This window comes from Cuculus canorus, chromosome 3 (assembly GCF_017976375.1).
Source record: "Cuculus canorus isolate bCucCan1 chromosome 3, bCucCan1.pri, whole genome shotgun sequence".
NCBI classification, from domain to species: domain Eukaryota; kingdom Metazoa; phylum Chordata; class Aves; order Cuculiformes; family Cuculidae; genus Cuculus; species Cuculus canorus.
The window spans coordinates 90,079,844-90,097,167 of record NC_071403.1 but is presented as its reverse complement, the minus strand read 5'-3'; the positions used below and the strand labels follow the sequence as shown (position 1 = coordinate 90,097,167).

The following is a 17,324-nucleotide window of genomic DNA, read 5'->3' as shown; positions in this document are numbered from 1 at the left end:
CTCCAGAAGTCTAGCCTGAAAATGAATGGGAAAAAACACTGCCATGGAATTTGGCACATTCCTGGCCTACTCAACCCTTTGGAGGATTACTCTAGTCAGTAGCAAAAGCTATGCAAGCAGGAAGAGCAGAAAAAAAACATGAATTAGCCATGAATTAATTACTTAGTAGGTTGGTAATCCCCAACAAGGAAAGAAGTGTGAATTAGATCTTTGTTTAGGCTGCCAAGCTTCTAAAGCCTGTGGAAAGAGCTGCATTTCCAAGCCCTTTCCACCAAAGCTCTGTCTGGTTCACAAGCATATATTTCTATTGTTGTGTTGGTATTTAACCATGTGCCACTTGGCTGGATCCTCACCTTGGTAGTTCTGGCAGCCGCCAGCAGTCGAACCCCGTCTCCACTGTCCGTTGAACAGAGTCAGGTCCCATTTATTGACCTTATTGCTTGTCAATGTGTCAGGAGTCAAGTTGCAGATCTCAAGGCGAGTGAACTGCCTTTGAAAATCCGAAAATGCCATCCTTGTGCACAGAAAGACCAGGGTTAGTCTACCAGCCAGCAACAGTCAAGGTGAGTGAAATGGATGTCTCTCCCAATAGGGCAGCAGATGTCAGTACTACAGAGCTGCCCAAAGCCCCATTTAGTTGATCTCTGAAGCTTGGAACTGACTTTTTGGGAAACAAATTTCCCACTCCCTGAATGAGCTGTATTGCCTGGAAACAGTTCTCAACAGTTGTTACACATTATGCCCCAGCCATAGGCAATCTCTCATGGATCATACTTCATAAGTAAATTCACTAAAACAGGGGGGGATATACAAGACAATGCCATGTAATGGAAGTAGAAGTTGGCCTTTATGAAAGAATCATTCTGCACAAAACCAGTATCAGTTTGTGCTTTCCTTTAATACTCTCTCTAATGTTTGTTTTTACCATTCCTAGTTGGTTTGCATGAATGACAGACCTCGATCACTTCATGCCGCAAGCAAAGGTCTGTTCTCATTTCTCAGTGCCTCATGGCCCATATAACTTATTGCTCTAAAAGACAATGGGTGTTTATCTTTCCAACGTAGGAAAGAGTAACATGGATTCAGTACTGATCCATATAATCAGCTAACTGGAATGGGCTTTCCATTAGGTCTGGTTAAACAGACTCTTCCCAAGTCGGTAATCTAAACTATTTCGTTAGTGTGTCACATTTAGGTAAAAAAACAAACCTCAAAATATAGAGCAGCTGAGGTTCATTCTTGCTACCTCATTAATTTTATTACCATCTGGTCTCTATATTTTGGATAAGCACTGAGTAATGCAAACTCTAATAAAAGGTAATATTTGATTGGGAAGGGAGATAAGCAAGAGGCTAACAATACATATGATTATTAACCCCCTTGGTGCTGGCAGTTTCTCACCATTCAACTGAAATGACTGCTTAAAAATCATACATGCACATAAAATGTCCAAGAGATTAAGCTAACTGTATGACTCTCACCAAAACTCTCCATCATCTACTTGCTTATCCAGTGCATGTTTTTGTTTGGGATCAACAAAATTCCATTCAGGAGCGCTGCAGACAAAACACAAATGCAAGCTGTTCAGTTGTTGTATTTTATTCTACAAGATCAGAGAGTTAGGCTCTGTCTTTGGTTACAGCTGATAGAGGAGCATGTATCTCTTCAACAGCTAGACCTTCTGCCCCTCCCAATGGCAGTACACACTGCAACTTGACTATACAGAGCTGGAATCAGACTTCAACGGTATTTGCAACAAATAAGACTTCAATTGATTCATAGCTGCCAGGTACCAGAATGTAAAAATATTGCAGACTGGCCAGATTAGGTAACACACAGACTGAAAGTCAGGCAGAGCTTCTCCATTGTAAGATCTGTTAGAATGCCTAATAGTCTCCCTAAGGAAAAAATACAAGCTCTGCTGCTGGGGTCACCAAAGAATAAGAAAACAAAAAGCTGGGATTTGAAAATGTACTGCAGAGAAGTGCATTGTTCCTTTCCCATTCTGGTGTTACTGTGCAGCAAGGTGTATTCTGCTCTCATTTGCCTCCATGTGATGGTGCACTTCTGCACCTGCCTCAGCAGGATTGTCTCATGGCAAAACGAGTGCAAGAAATTCAGGATATGGCATGCATTTGTGCCTGGAGCATCTTATCTTAGGGCTGACCAAAGTGGTTCTGATAAAGGTAAGAATAATCCTGATCTCTGTCTGCTTTCTGTCCTTAAGTGCTATACATCATCAGCACTGGTATTGCAGTCAGTTGGGCCAAGAAACTGAAATCTCAAAGTATTACATGAAAAATCATCATCAGCCAGATCAATCTGAAAAAAGTCATCTTGCAAAATGATGTGGGTAAGGCTCGCATTAGCCTGACCACAGTTAAGACACGGGCTGTTTTTTTCTTATTAGAAAGCTCTGCCTGAGTCAGAGAAGAATGTCCACTGGGCAGAGGAGATCAATTTCTAGCCTTGCTAATAAATTAATAGTGGTTTATTCCCACTGATTTAGTATCTCTCCTAAATGTGCTTTGTGATTAGATTAACTACATAATCCAAATTAATTTTTAAAAGATACTAAAATACACTGAAGAGAGGCAGGAGCATATAAAAACTTACTTATCACTCCAAGCTCCAGTCCACTCCACTTCACCCCACGGATTTCTAAGCCTCACTAGTTTCTCTGGCTGTCCTCGGTAATATACCTGAAAGATCCACAACCAACAGGCCCTGAGCATTTCCATCATTCCAGTCATCATGGGGCAATTGCTTTTCAGACAGAGTAAAACACAATTTGTACCTGAGTGATGCAGTCCATTGCAATTTGCAATAGTTAAAAGACACTTAGATGCCTTCCACACTTATTTTACATTATCCTGTGACATAAAGTGAGCCATTAGCTGCACCACTCACCATTTTATATCATGACAGCAAGAAAAAACACTAGCTACAAAACAACAGCATATCTACAGCCTCAAAAGCAGGAGACATCACGGAACACAGCAAGGCTGGAGAGAGGTTATTTGGCATGGACGCTTCTGTAATGATTCCAGTTTCAGAGGAGCAGGAGTGTCTAGGGCTCACTGTGAAGGCAAGACTAATGCCTTTTACTCTTTTTCTGTAAGAGGGTGTGTAAGTTAGCAACATTTTATTCTTCAGTCACAGAAATACATCAGAAAGTTGAAAGTACTGCAATATTGCAAGCCCAAGCTGGTTTGTGTGATGGCCTTGGAGAGGCTGGCTTACCTCTTCTGCTCCAGTGACAGAGTAAGCGTGTCCCTTTACTAGCTTCAGACTTGTGATTGCTTCTACATCAGCTGCAGTAGTTATCTGGGGCAATAAAAGTATACTGATTTAGGACTATCTCTCGTGTACAGAACCAGATTTCATGAGCAAATTAATATGAGGAAAAATATCCAAAGTGGTGTGCACAACGAATATCAATATTCCTGATGCACAGTGTATTAAACAGAGGTGATTAAACACAGCAGAAATTCACCTCTACAGTTTTATACCCCTGAATATGCAGTCCTAGCACAGCAGAGATTCAAGAATGTACAATGAAATCTAAATCTAAATCAAATTCCCAGCTCAGGTAACAGACCCAGTCACCTGCAAAGACACATTCACATGAACTCAGCTCTAGTCTGCCTCGGTTGAGATCTGGCATATCAAAATTTGAATTCTGGTAATCCAGTTTTGGTAAGTGAAATAATTAATTGTAAGATGTCTCCCATTAATTCAGACCTTCCTACCTATGTCTAACACTTGTCCAAGCTTTTGCTGCAGTATGAACCAGAACCCTGAGAAAAGGAGTGAGAAGCGTAAAGCAGCTGCCATCTCTTACATCAATAGAACAGCCAAGCAACGACCCAGCTCTCAGAGCCTTCCGGATGATCTGGTACAGGTTCGAAGGAGCCTTCCGCAACTCATAAGACTCAGAGATGCCTCCAGTAAAATCTTCAAAGCCCTCTATAGTGGACCCTCCTGTGAGAGCTTCATAAGAGCCATTCAACCTGTAGGGGAGATGACAAGAGTGATTTAGGGACCATCTCCACTTGCAAGCACTGGCAATGCAGAAAGAAGAGTTTATAATTTAGTATCCCTCCATCTATGTGATCATCAGTTTGACCTGGGACACCAGAAGTAAAAGCCCCTTGAAATAGACAGTGGTCAATGCCCTTTAAGGAGCTAAGAAAACCGGAAAAAAATGGGTGGAAGGGAGGGTGCATTTGAGTGAACTGTTGACCACCCAGGCAGTCAACTTCTGCACTGCCTCCTGCTTAGCCACCGTACTTGGCATAGGCCTTCTCCAGAAGCGCGCTCCAGAACTCATTGCTTTCCTCTGAGTGCACGAAGAGCAGCTTCCCGTTCTTGGTGGGCAGTCTGTCATCCACCACGACGTCCACCCACTCCCCATACTGCCAGAACTGACAAAAAGAAAGGAAAAGATGATGAGGGCTGGTGTGCCCATAACATACCATGTTCCTATCCCTTCACGTTTCATCAGTTCCCCCTGGCGAAGTCACCGTAAGATTTCGTTCCCATGTTGGGTTCCTTTCCCTAATAACAGAGGCAAACTCTTCCCATCCCTGTGAAGCACTGAGCAGGCTTCTGAATGTTGTAATAAAGTTTGCTGATAGGTAAAACTAATAGCAACTTCTTGCACGTAACATCTGGAGCACTATCTGTGCTGCATGCAGAGCTTACATGGTGAAGAGTTCAGGTAGGTAGTGCGTAGGCAGGATATTCTAAAGTCTTTTCTTGTCTGCTCTTTTTAAGACCCAACCCATTGTGGGGATGGAGGTTGCGGCAGAGGGGGAAACACTCTGTAAAAATGCTACAAGGAGAGGTCACACACAGGGAAATACTAGGCTAACCCCTTCTGAAAATACTGGGAAGCGTGTGAAACATTGTTAACAACTTTTTGTTTGGCCTGAGCACTTGAAGTTTAATCTAGAATTTGATGCATAGAAAGAAGATAATTTACATAATAACCCCTCTGCTGAGATGAGCCAGTGGAAGGGATAGGTACATGCTCTATGACTTCTCACCAAAACACCTCCTTTGGCTCTGCAGGGTGAATCCACACTGCTCACACCTGAGCGTAACTTCCTGTCAAAGCAGGCTGGCTCAGTCCTAATACACTAGATCGGTAGGAGAGGAATTCAAGTGAAGAGAAGGAGGAAAAACTGCATCAGCCTGAATTCATGCTTTGACAGTTGGCAGTGACAGAGCTTGGCTTGACTTGTGTGGCATGACTGTTCGGCTCATTTACAAAACCTGTATAACTCACCAAAGCCCCATCAGCTGTAAAACAGCATAACCTAGCTACTAAGCAGGTGTCATTTAACTTTTCTTCACTCCATTTTTCTTTTCTTTCCCTCTTTTGTCCCACAAGTTTTCACTTGAAAACTCTAATTCTTGAGTACTTAACCTGTACCAAGTGCAAAAAAATGTTGCTTTTAGCTAAACACTTTTAGCTAAATAAATTGCTTTTAGCTAAATAAATTTTCCTCTTTCGTTCTCAATACCCTGATCATACAGGTACCTGGAAATGAAAGATCCCGGCATAGTCCTCCTGGAAACTCTGAGCCTTGGGAACAACACGGTACAAAACATCTGGATTCAAAGTGAGAGATGCAATGGCAGCTAGGAGCCAGCAATCACCTAAAAACACATATATTACAAGGCAGAAATGTTCATTAATAAATACTATTTTGCCAAGCTGATCCTTAGACCATTATGTCATAGAATCATAGAATAGTTAGGGTTGGAAGGCACCTTAAAGATCATCCAGTTCCAACCCCTCTGCCATGGGCAGGGACATGCTATTGGATTCAGCTGCTCAAGGCCCCATCCAGCCTGGCTTTGAACACCTCCAGGGATGGGGCATCCACAACATACCTGGGCAACCTGTGCCAGTGTCTCATCACTCTCATGATGAAGAAATTCTTCCTAATGCCCAGTCTAAATCTGCCCCTCTCTAGTTTATACCCATTCCCCTTTTATACCTTTTCCCACAAGCCTTTATGAATAGTCTTTCTCCAGCTTTCCTGTAGCCCCTTCAGGTACTGGCAGGTCACTATAAGATCTCCTTGGAGCCTTCTCTTCTCCAGGCTGAATAAGCCCAACTCCCTCAGCCTGTCCTTGCAGGGAAGGTGCTCAGCCCTCCAATCATCTTTGTAACCCTTCTCTGGACCCATTCTAGCAGCTCCATCTCCTTCTTAGGTTGAGGATTCCAGAACTGGACACAATACTCCAGATGAGGTCTCACAAGAGAGGAATAGAGGGACAGAATCACCTCTCTCGACCTGATGGCCACGCTTCTTTTGATGCAGCCCAGGACACAGTTGGCCTTCTGGGCTGCAAGCGCACACTGTCGGCTCACGTCAAGCTTCTCATCGACCAGCACCCCCAAGTCTTTCTCTGCAGGGCAGCTCTCAATCACATCCTCCTCCACTGTGTACTGAAAACGGGGATTGCCCCAACCCAGGTGCAGGACCTTACACTTGGCCTTGTTGAACCTCATGAGGTTCTCAGAGGCCCACTTCTCCAGTCTGTCCAGGTCCTTCTGGATGACATCTGGATATCATGATCTTACCTAGACTAAAATACCAGCATTAAGTGCTTTGCAAAAGCCTGCAAGACTCAGTATTACTTCATATATTCATTCTTGGTTTTTTTGTGTTATTTATCTCTTTTTCTCATTTTCCACTTAGCCAGACCGCATAGATATTTTGAGGCCTCTGAGGCTGATCACGGTGGTAATTTCAATGGTCTTGTTTGAGCTTTGCTATTTTAATTTTTTAATGAAGCTGCAAAAGCAGGCTGCTTTACCTAATCTTGTTAATGTTCTCGGGAGACCAGGATCATAGCCCAGGAGAGAAGGCATTTGGGGTATGTTGGTTGCAAAGCAGGGCTACGCAGTACAGAGCTAATGGCCTGTGATGCTTTAACTAGACCTGAGCTGCAACACCAAGGATAGACAAGAGCTCAGAAGATGTCCAGAAGAGGCAAAAACTCCAGGTTGATAGAAGAGTGTTGGCGACTTCCATCCTGTCTTTTGGAGAAAATATAGAGGATAGCAAGAAACTTGAATAGCCATTCCTGCTTAGCCCTTTCTTTGAAGGTTTGAATTTGAAGCAGCACAACACCAGAGGTACTGCCACAGATTTGCCCATGAGTGTAACAGAAGCTGACGTCTCCTGGGAACTCTGCAAGAAGGTGAGTCCTTTCTCTGGCCCACTCCTTATCCTGGAAAGGACAGGCATGCCCAGCCCTCACTGGAGGCTGTGTGTCTCCCAGATACAGCTGTTTGCTGGGTTGTTACCTGCATGTTGTGAACTGGAGGCTGGGCAAGTGGAGGCCTCTATCACCAAAGGTGGTACCCCTGGGAAACACAGTGACTCCTGAGTTTCTTACAATATTTGCGTACTGCAAACAGCAAGAATAACGTTTGTGATTCTGTGTTATTTCTGAGGTGTACAGAAAGTCCAGGAAAATAAAACTGTTCTGAAAGTACTACTCATTTCCTGGTTACCTGTGGGTTATCTGTGCCAAGACGCAGTTTCTTTAAGTTGACTTGAGCTTTATGTTTTATGCCATATTGAATATAATTGCAAAAGTAAGAAACAGCCACTTGCCTAATACCGTGTGCTTTCTGCTGTCTGTACCTCTCTGGGAGGTGCCCAGCTGCTTCCTATGAGCTGAGCAAGAAACAGCTGCTCCCAGTTAGACAAACAGTGACTTGAAAACACCTGTAAAGAAGTGCCCCTATGTGATGACCTGTAACCACCTGAGCTGGCTGATAGGGTATGGGTGCAAAAGCATTATCCACCCACTATACCTGCTAAGGCATTTCCAATGAAGAGGGAAAACCTTCCTTTAGGATTGCTCCGTGTTATCTTGGCTGCAACATTCAGGAAACAATATTCAAGCTGGGAGGGGGTAGAAAATGGCTGGATTACCTTCTTCTCCTTGTCCACTTACATTTCTTATGAGAAGAAGTTTAAAAAAAACTTGTCCTGCTCGTTCTACACAAGTGAAGTTTCAAGAAGAAGCATAAGGCAGGGTAAACGCTACTGTGCAGAAAAGCTGTTTGAGCCAACAGCTCTTCACTGAAAGATAAGGTTTGCCTTGCAGAAGAGAAGTTAAAATAAAAGGCTTGTGAGATGTTTAAATAGGAAATAAAAAAGTTGCTGTTTTGAATATAGAAGAGAGAGTGCAAAATCCTCAGCCTCTAACACAGCTATAAGCAAAAGACTTCTCAGGTTCAATATTTTACAAATTATATAATAATAATAATAATAATAATAATAAAAATGGGAGAGCACAAGGTGGGGGAAAAGAAGCTTTAAGAACCTCCACTAGAACACTAAGAAAACAAAGATGCGGGAAAAAATGAGACTGAGAACACCTCAACCTGTTTTGTACCTGTCTCTTTGAGGATTTCCTTGGTCTGTGCCTTATGCCATTATAATATGTTTTTCCTTGGAGAGGTAGAAACAATGGTGATAAGTCTGAGGAACAGTTCATCAGGAGAAAGTGAAAAGTCTTATAAAACTTGAACTGAAGCCCTCTTTTTTTCTGCTGTTCCAGGCTTTCTTGTGGCCCTGTTCCTGAGAAGGTGGCAGGGTGGGGGTCATAGTGTCCCTGTTGTGTCCCTCTACCCCCAGTGAGACCAGATAAGGTCTGCAACATTAACAAGTTGGTGTTGTCCCAGTGTGCAACACCCTGGGAGGTTTTCCCCTTCCTGGTCCAGGCAGATTTTTACAGGCAGTGAAGGGGAAACTGCTCTGGGCTTTGTTGAGGATGGTGTATGTTTGATGCACAATTAGGCAGGAGAATCAGCAAAACGAGAGGGATTTCCTTAAATATGTTGTTTACTTCTCTGATTTGGAAATAAACAGTTTCAGAATCTCATCCCCATAAGATGCCAAACGTAGCATGAAATCCTTTACAGCTTTCTCACGACATGAATTAACTTCTTAGTGTCTAGCAGAGCAAGTGGCATTGCATTGGCACTACTGCCTCCCACAAATGCACCATGCAATCTTCCTTCCTGGGGAAGCATTGGGGCAATTCTGCTTAAGACATATGTTGAAAGAATTGTATTGGAAGAATTGCAGTGGTGAACTTGGCCTTAAAAAGAGCTATACCTGCAGTAAGCAGAACAGAGCCTTGCAGCTAAACCTTAGTTGAGGGCCCAATACTTTTGGCTAAGCTTCTGGCTGAACAAATGTTAACCTTGCCCTCCAAAAGGAATCAGCTAGGAATTGGCTGCTGTACAGTAACTTGATAAAAAGGACAGTTTGCTCAGGGTGCCTAGATACAGATGGTTTGGGCTCACGTTTATATACAAGTGATGCATTACATTAAGGTTCCTGTGATGCTGGCTTTAACAAAAATTAATGAAGATGCAAGAATCTGTACGAAAGAACTTCCAAGATAGAGCCTAAACTGCATAGGTTGCCTCTTATTGTATTGTTTTGCCAGCAGCAGCAGCTTTTAAAGTTTTATTCTTAGGTGTGCCTATAGCGTGATGTGGCAGCACAACCTCACTAGAAACGTAGCTTTTGTAGGACCAATAAAACTTGTCCTGGTTCAGCTGCAGGTTATAATTCATCTTTCAAAATATTTGATTCCATTCCTAAAAAGTGAATTTTTGAGGGAGAGCAAAAGCGGCCAACTGGCCAATGAATTTACAATGTATTTCTAATACAGTTACAGTCAGAAAAATTACAATATCCAGAAACTTTTCTGCTCACTACATGCATTTGAAATTGCAACCTTTTAGATAATAAAAACAAATTTTTAAAAAAGTCTTCTCAGCAATAACCCTGCAAGGCTAAATCACTGATATGCACTTACATTACTTACTGCTCAGTCTCATATTTCATGAATAAAAGTTTCAGACAAGTGCCAGTTACAGTGTTTACTGCTGCTGCTGAATGTGCTAAAAAGGAGCCAGCTTGATTCCTGGACCTGAAGTAATTTGTAATGTTGTTAAAGTCGTCATCCCGCTCCTTTTTTTTTTATTTAAATTAAGCAATTTTGACATTGAGTTTGTGGTGGAAAAGGTTGACATGAAACCTGGCTCTATGCGTGTGTATATATGCATATACACACACAAGGTCTTGCAGAATTACTTTGACTACTAGTATGCTTGAAATAAAGTCACTTGCTGTTCACAGGTGAACTGAGTTGGCTCATGTTCTCAGTGCTATGCAGGCGCCTCCGGCTTTACAGAGATAATAGAGTTGAGGCAGAGAACATAGAGTATGTGGTGACCTGGGAGCTGAGCAAATCCTCTATATTGATGATGCTTACTCAAGAACATTGTACTCACAGAGGCCATAAAATAAATGAGAAATTTGATTAGTTTCAGTTTCTACACAGCAGCGCTCAGTTTCTGTTTAGCTACCATCAAAGTGCCTAGGCACAGAGCATCTAAGCTATTCATAGATCTGGTCATGGTGACTATAAGCCAAAAGTCCAAGTATCTGTTTCCAAGATCCAACCAGTCCAAAATCTAACCAGTCAATATAGAGATATTTCTGTCCTGACTGTGCTCTGGCTTGTTGCTATTTCAGCAATGCCTGGTTTTCAGAAGGAATCTAAATACAGTGCTGTGGTTCTTGCTTCACAGTTTGTTAAGCAGGTTTGACTCTCAGTTTTAGTGTCTGCTGGAAGCCCTTCCTCAGAGCCTGTAATACCTGGAGCATCCTACCAGACATGAGAGCATTGACGCACTAGCTTTAGACTTTCTAGCAGTGCAGGTTGTTCCTGCTTAGAGATTTCTAAAGACTTCCTAAGGTTTTCTGTGGAAATTAATTAAGCTCTGCAGCTGTGTACAGAAAGGCAAAGGAACACTCAGCAAAGGAACCAGCTTTATTTTCTCCAGGTTCTCAAAGTTGTCAGTGGATGTATTTTTTGAGATCTATGTGATTTGTCTGTTAAAAAAAAAGATCTCAAATACCCCTGGGCCCATGGGACTGCATATCAGAAAAGTATTAAGGTCTACAGCAAAATATGTGAACAAACGCAGTATTTGTGAACAGTATATGTGAACAAACCTCAACAGGTATCAGAGCTTCTCAGAGCTGTCAGGCTTTGGTTTGTTCCCCAAACTACTCATAACCTTCTCAAATCTGCCCATTAGACAAGAGACTCACAAAGCACAGATGGAGTGAGATCTTCCACTGGTGTGAACTGGTGCTTCTATTTTGGCTTCAGGGGACTTAAACTGACAGCCCAGGCCAAGGAAGCTGCAATGCCTGGAGTACCCTCTAAGCCTTCAGAACAGAAAGCATTCCATGAATATAAATGATGCAGATCTGGAAAGCTAATATTAAATCGAGAGGGTTTGAGTATGCTTTCTACTCCTTAAATTAAATTTATGCTACTTGCTTTTAAGGCCTTCTGCAAACAATTCTAGGGTTAACTTATTCAGATAGCTGCAAGAAAACTTCATAAGTCACCTTTAATAACTAAAACTATGTGACTGCATTTCAAGTTGTTACTAGGCTATCAAAAAGATATGGTTCAAAGAACATTTAAAATATTTCAGGTCTTTCAAGTTCCCATCAAATTTCCCAAGCTGATATCCATCTAGCTTATGCTGGAAAAAATAGAAATAAGTTTAATGGAGTGAGACTAACTCTGGGTTTTCTTGTTCCTTTTGTTCATCTAAACCCAGACCTGCAGTGTTATTTTCAAAAGAAAAGAACCATGTCAAAGACGATTATTAAAAATAGCCTCTATTTCCCTAAAGCACTTGTTAATGAGTCACATACATGGTTTATGTAAATATGTAATCAAGGTCTGTTTCAATAGAAGTGTTTTATATGAGGGCTTTAGCAACAAGGACTTTGATATTCAAGGTATTGGATCAAATACCAAAAAAGCATAGTATGCCTCAGTGATGTAAAGCAAACATCTGAAAACAAAAACGTAAGTCCCATGCCTATATTCTGAAGTTTATTCTTGTGAAGGGTCAGTATGTGTAGAAGTGACCGTAAGCTACCTTGCAGAAACAAATTGGATTATCTTTGATTATTTTACCATTTTGGTTTTAGGTTTTTTTGAGAGAAGGAAAGAAAAGGAGGCTCCTGACAAAAAAAAACCCAGCATGGGGCTTTTCTTCTAGGCTTAGGGGTAGCTCTCAGGAACAGTGCTTGGGGTACTGCCCACCAGAAGCTGTTTTAGGAAAGCCCGAAGGCAGGCACCACTCCTAGATGCACAGGAGGGTTTGAGCTCTTGTTCTATTACCACTATTTGATGGATTTTGGCACTGCTCTCTAATGAAAGCCCATTTAGCACAAGGGACTGGAAATCCACAGAGACATTCAGGTGTTGACAGAAATGAAATGGGGCTCAAGGTATTTGCATTCAGTTTCCGACTTAACACAAATAATGCATTGACCTCTTCTAGTTTAAAAGTAGGTAATATTCTTTACTCCTTTAGCTTGTAAACTGTCAAGGAGATCAAGGTTTTACCTTGATATGATTTTTTTTATGCTATTATAGAAACTCCCCAAATTGGAGGTGATGAGAAGTGTCACTTTTATTACTTATCTGAACCATTCGCCTAAAATACAGTAAGTGATTTCCCCATACTCTCTTCCAGCATCCACAGAATAAATATCCTGAAGCAAATATATGATTAGGCATCTTATTTTTAGCATTTGGAGCACAGGCCCACACACCAGGGAATTTTTTAGCAATTGCTTTAACGGTGCTGTGTTTACAGGGTGAGCATTGCTATTCTTTATTGTCAATGACTTGCAGAAATTGTTTGAATCTCATTTGCACAATGGATGGGCTAGAAGACCAGTAAGGTCAGAAGTACTGCAGTAAACAGTGCAAGAGGGAGAAAGGCTGATTTCTCTGTGTCTAATCTATCAAATTCTCATTACAAGAGTTTCAGCCTTCTTGCCTCTGTATGTAGTCAGGAGAGGTTGCTGCTGGTGTCATCTGTAGCTGGATCCTCTCAGCGAGGCAGGCACAGGAGAAGGCTGCTGTTGCAGCTCTTAGAAGGGGGAACAGAGTCCCCTTACAGCTTTCATCTGAATGCTGTGATGGATCTCCAGGAGAGTACATGTGCTGTCTGAGAGACATCTCATCAGTGTCGGCCCCTAATTAGGGGTATTGAGCAACACTGTGTTTTTTGGCTGTGCTTACATGGTGTGCCCAGTGCCTGGTCACTCCTATCCCTGCTTGCAGCTCTACTCCAAATGCCATACAAGCAGAAGAAGCATTGAGCATGGAGGGCTTGGAACAATTTGCTTGTTGTGGATGGTATTATAGTTGTACATTTTCTTATGATGTGGTCCTTGTTTCTAACTCATGTCTGCAAGCAGAGGGGCCATCCTACTCAGTATAAAATGGCACTTCATACCCCCAGCCCCTGTAATAAACCAGCTCCTGCTCTGCTCCTTGGTTACTGTGTATGTTTTGTGTGAAACTGAGGCTGGCAGTTGCTCTGCCTCTCAGAAAAAAATACCTAATGACCACGCTACAGGGCAAAACTTCCCTGGTGTCCCTTGTTCCCTGAATCTTTGTAGCTGTTCTTAGTGGAGTGGGCACAAAGCCCAGTCTCTTGCTCTAGAGCAAGTGTTCTCATGGTTAAGTTGGTGTCCAGCTCTGCCTCAAATGGTGAAAAGCAAGCAGGTCTTTTGCTCCAGAAAGGGATGGTTAACTTCTTACCTCCAGGAGACAGTTTGGTGTCTCCCAGGTTTGACATAGCTCTTACAAGCCCATATATATCCTGTCTCAGGCAGAAGTCCTGGTGCATGAATTCTCTTCTTGGCTATCTGCCTCCCTCCACACTATGTCTGGGAGGCAGCCAATAAAATGGTCCATCTATGAGAAATTTTTAAATGAAGCTTCAATTCTTTTCCTCTTACAAAATAAAATTCAGAAGTGCTGTACATACCCAGCTCTCCTTGGCAGACATCTGTTCTAGTAGCTCCTCCAACTATAAACTGAGGGTTGGCACACAACTCCTGAAAAGACACATTTTCAAAGTATGTATCACCCTTTCTCATCTTGTTTCAATGTTCAAAAAATAATTAAGACTTTCAACATTTCTTAAAGAAATACATACTTTGGCCTCTGTCTGATTAATTTGGTGTCAGAAAAGCATTGCTTTATTAAAGTGAAAATTGTATGTACATTTGGAGAAAAATCCTAAAGCCCTTTGTTACTCAGGATTGTTGGTGACACTGACGAGAATTTCTGCTTCTATGGGAACAACAGTGAAAATTCAGCCTTGGCATTTACATCTTATTTTATCTTGCTGTGGTTTTGGCTGGAGCAGTGGAAATGAGTTTGTGACCATCACTGCTGGCTCTGTACTTTATTGAGTTTCCACTGCCACAGGCGCAAAGGGGGTTCCCCCACCCTAACTTTGCTTTCTGGGAGGCCAACCATGCAAATGCTTTTATTAGTGACAGACAGACAAACACTCCCTGACATCCATAGAACCAAATCTTTCTTCCTGACCCTTTGGGGCTAGCTAAATAGTTTGTGGCAATGACTGTTCCTCCTATCCCAGTTCTGAGCCTTGCAACCACTCATCCCCTATATTGGGAAGTTAATATTGTCTTGCTAGAGACAAAAGCCTTCCCTCTCTCCTGAGCACTTTTCACGAGATCCTGGTTGGCAACAAGCAGTGTTTTATAGGAAGCCTAACTCAGTCACCACTGTTGAGGAAGCCTAACTCAGTCACCACTGTTGAGGAAGCCATAGGCAGCTGCCGCTCTCCCAGAGAGCAGTGATTGTCAGCTTTAAGCATGCCCATGTCACTGAGCCATGGAGGCAGGGACAACCCAGTTCTTCTTGTGCATTTGTGACGAAAAGCCACTTTGTGAAACTCCTCTAGCAATAGGTGTGATCTCAGCTACATTCTTTTTGTTTCTGTGGTTATCCAGCTGGTCAGCTGCCTCACAGTTGTCTTGGTAGATAAGAGTCAGGACTAGGTTACCTACCACAGAGAAAAGGTTTTGTGTTGGGTTTTCCCTCTTCCCTCCAAAGTAGAGGCAGTCAGCTGCATATGCCTTATTATTTACCTAGACACTGTCCTTTCTGAGCCACTGCCAAGTGACATCTACACCCCTCTCACAACTGCATTTTCACCTTCTCTCTGTCTCTAAATCCACTGTTGAGATCAGAAGATAAGTCTTTGATGGTAGCATGTCTAAGATTCACTGTCAGCAAACCTGCAGTCACAAACCCTGGGGGAGATGACCCTAACAGTAGATATTTATTTTCAAGGGGCATTTCTCCAGCAGGTCTCTCCCAGACTGCTCACTTGCTCCTGCTGCCTACTTCAGATATAGGCAGGTAAGCAAAAGGAGATCCCATCAGCCTGCAGTTGTAGACAGAATTTGCGATGGAAACCTGTTGGCTAGTTGAAAAAGTCCAAATAATGAGCAGGGCTTTGACCTCTGACTGGACTCTGCTCATCCATAAAAGTAGGTCAGATCCAGCTTCCTCCAAAGAAGAGCAAAGCAGACTTTGTCCCCAGCACATTTGCTTGTGTTGCCTCACAGTGAAGTTAGGTTCTACCCCATGCATAGGGATAAGCCAGTGGGTCCTGTCACTTGTGTCTTAAGCATCCATAAGCTTGTGTCTCTGCTGAGTGTTGAGTAGTCAGAGGGATTCCACCTGGGCAGGTTTCTGGCAGGCTGGGACATTTAGCCCTGATAGATTTCAGCCCTTGGTTATTCCTGACCACGCTATGCTTGTGACTCCGCCTCAACCTGTGGTGGGGACAACGTTATCTTGCATGAGGAACCAAAGTATAATTTAATGAGTTTTTTAAGGCTACTGTTCTCCCAGGGTAAACAAAGCCAAGAGTTACGTCCACAGGACTTATTGCCGAACCATTCAGGGGCCAGAGTGAGATGCTGGTGGGCAGACACTGTTACCAGGGTAGAAACTTGGAGTTATTAAACTTGCAACTTTCCATTTCTCACTTTTCAGGTGAAAACATAGTAAAAATCAAAGCCTTGAAATTTTCCCTTCTCCTCTCATTCTCCTTTATCCCTCAGAGGAAGGGAAGTTGTTTGGGTTTTTTTCTGTCCTTCCTCTTTTTCAGTTGTTCTTGATGTTGCAAGGAGGGGCAAAATTACAAAGGAGGTGCAAAGTAAGGACAGAAAAAAATGGCTGAAAAATGGAAAAATCTCTGAAGCTCTGATTTCGTGCTTTCAAAGAATTTCAGCAAATAATGACTATTTTTAAATGAAAGGCCATACATGGGTGATATGTATTTTGGTAATGACAGCTCCAGCCAGTTGCTCTTTAACTTTATAGATGGCTTGAAGCAAGGCAGAGGATTTTCTTTAAGTATTAGCCTGATTTCCTTAAGCGCACAGTGGCAGAACCATGATGCGGGTACTGTTGCAATTGACGGTCCTGGAGTCCCTTGCATTCTGTGTGGACACACATAGGGTGGTTGTACCCATCTCTGGATTGTACCTTGGCCTTGTAGCTCTGCGAAGGTGGGATGGACAGAAAGGAAGCAGGTTGCCATGAAGCAATTACAGAATTCCTTGCTTTATAAAGGACTTAGAAGATTTCTTTGTTTCCACCCATTTTCAACCTTGCTTCTGCTAACCATGGAGGTAAACCAAGATAGAAGAAAAATCCAAAACATACACGTATAGTGGATATTCAGGTTCACCACGGTTTTACCATAGATGTCCAGGTGGACATTGATTAGATCTGAATACAGTAAAACAAACAGGCAGTTATAAAACACTCTTACCGTGGGGCGCTTCCAGATTATCCCTTGAGTTTTGAAGGAGTATGGTCCCAGGTCCCGGTAGCCCAGTGCAGAAGGACAGGCTGGGAATTCTTCATCCTTGAACAGGGTGCCAGACTGCAGGCACTGCTGCTTCAGGGCTTCATAATCCTGCTTCAAATACTTGATGGCATTCCTGTTGGATCCGAGCCCATCCGTGGTGGCTCTTTCTTGGCACAGCCTCACTGCGGCCCCAGACATGCCTAACCACCAGCCTGCCCACCCAGCGTGCAGCACAGCTCTGTCGTTGCCTCCTGGGCAAGAGGAGGTGAATACAGACAGGTAGCAGGATTGGGTGGAGCCAGGGGTTGCCCTACACGGTCCAATAGCCCTGGTGAGAGGAGACACCTGAAGCACTAATATGTACCTGAGATGAACCTGAGAGACATGGGCAGGAAGCCGGCAGGAGCCACAGCCAGGACTCTGAGTACTGCCTTGTGCTACTCCCCCACTGTTTGCTTAAAACCTCATGATTCCCTGCCCCTTTTAAAAATACATTTTTAACAAGGAGCAAGGG

The 17,324-nt window shown here is 42.9% G+C and overlaps 1 protein-coding gene across 1 annotated transcript in view; it reads right to left on the bottom strand.

The window, feature by feature from the left end:
• LOC104067029 (calpain-8) overlaps positions 1-17,087 on the bottom strand; it is a 30,461-nt gene extending 13,374 nt beyond the window's left edge. The window contains exons 1-9 of the mRNA XM_009569718.2: positions 16,772-17,087; positions 13,937-14,006; positions 5,549-5,667; positions 4,294-4,427; positions 3,845-4,013; positions 3,244-3,327; positions 2,617-2,702; positions 1,482-1,556; positions 354-514 (exon numbers count right to left, since the gene is read on the bottom strand). Of these exons, the coding sequence (XP_009568013.2) occupies positions 354-514; positions 1,482-1,556; positions 2,617-2,702; positions 3,244-3,327; positions 3,845-4,013; positions 4,294-4,427; positions 5,549-5,667; positions 13,937-14,006; positions 16,772-17,008 (1,135 nt within the window). The 5' untranslated portion in view covers positions 17,009-17,087. The remainder of the gene's footprint in view (positions 1-353; positions 515-1,481; positions 1,557-2,616; positions 2,703-3,243; positions 3,328-3,844; positions 4,014-4,293; positions 4,428-5,548; positions 5,668-13,936; positions 14,007-16,771) is intronic.
• Positions 17,088-17,324: the final 237 nt, after the last annotated feature.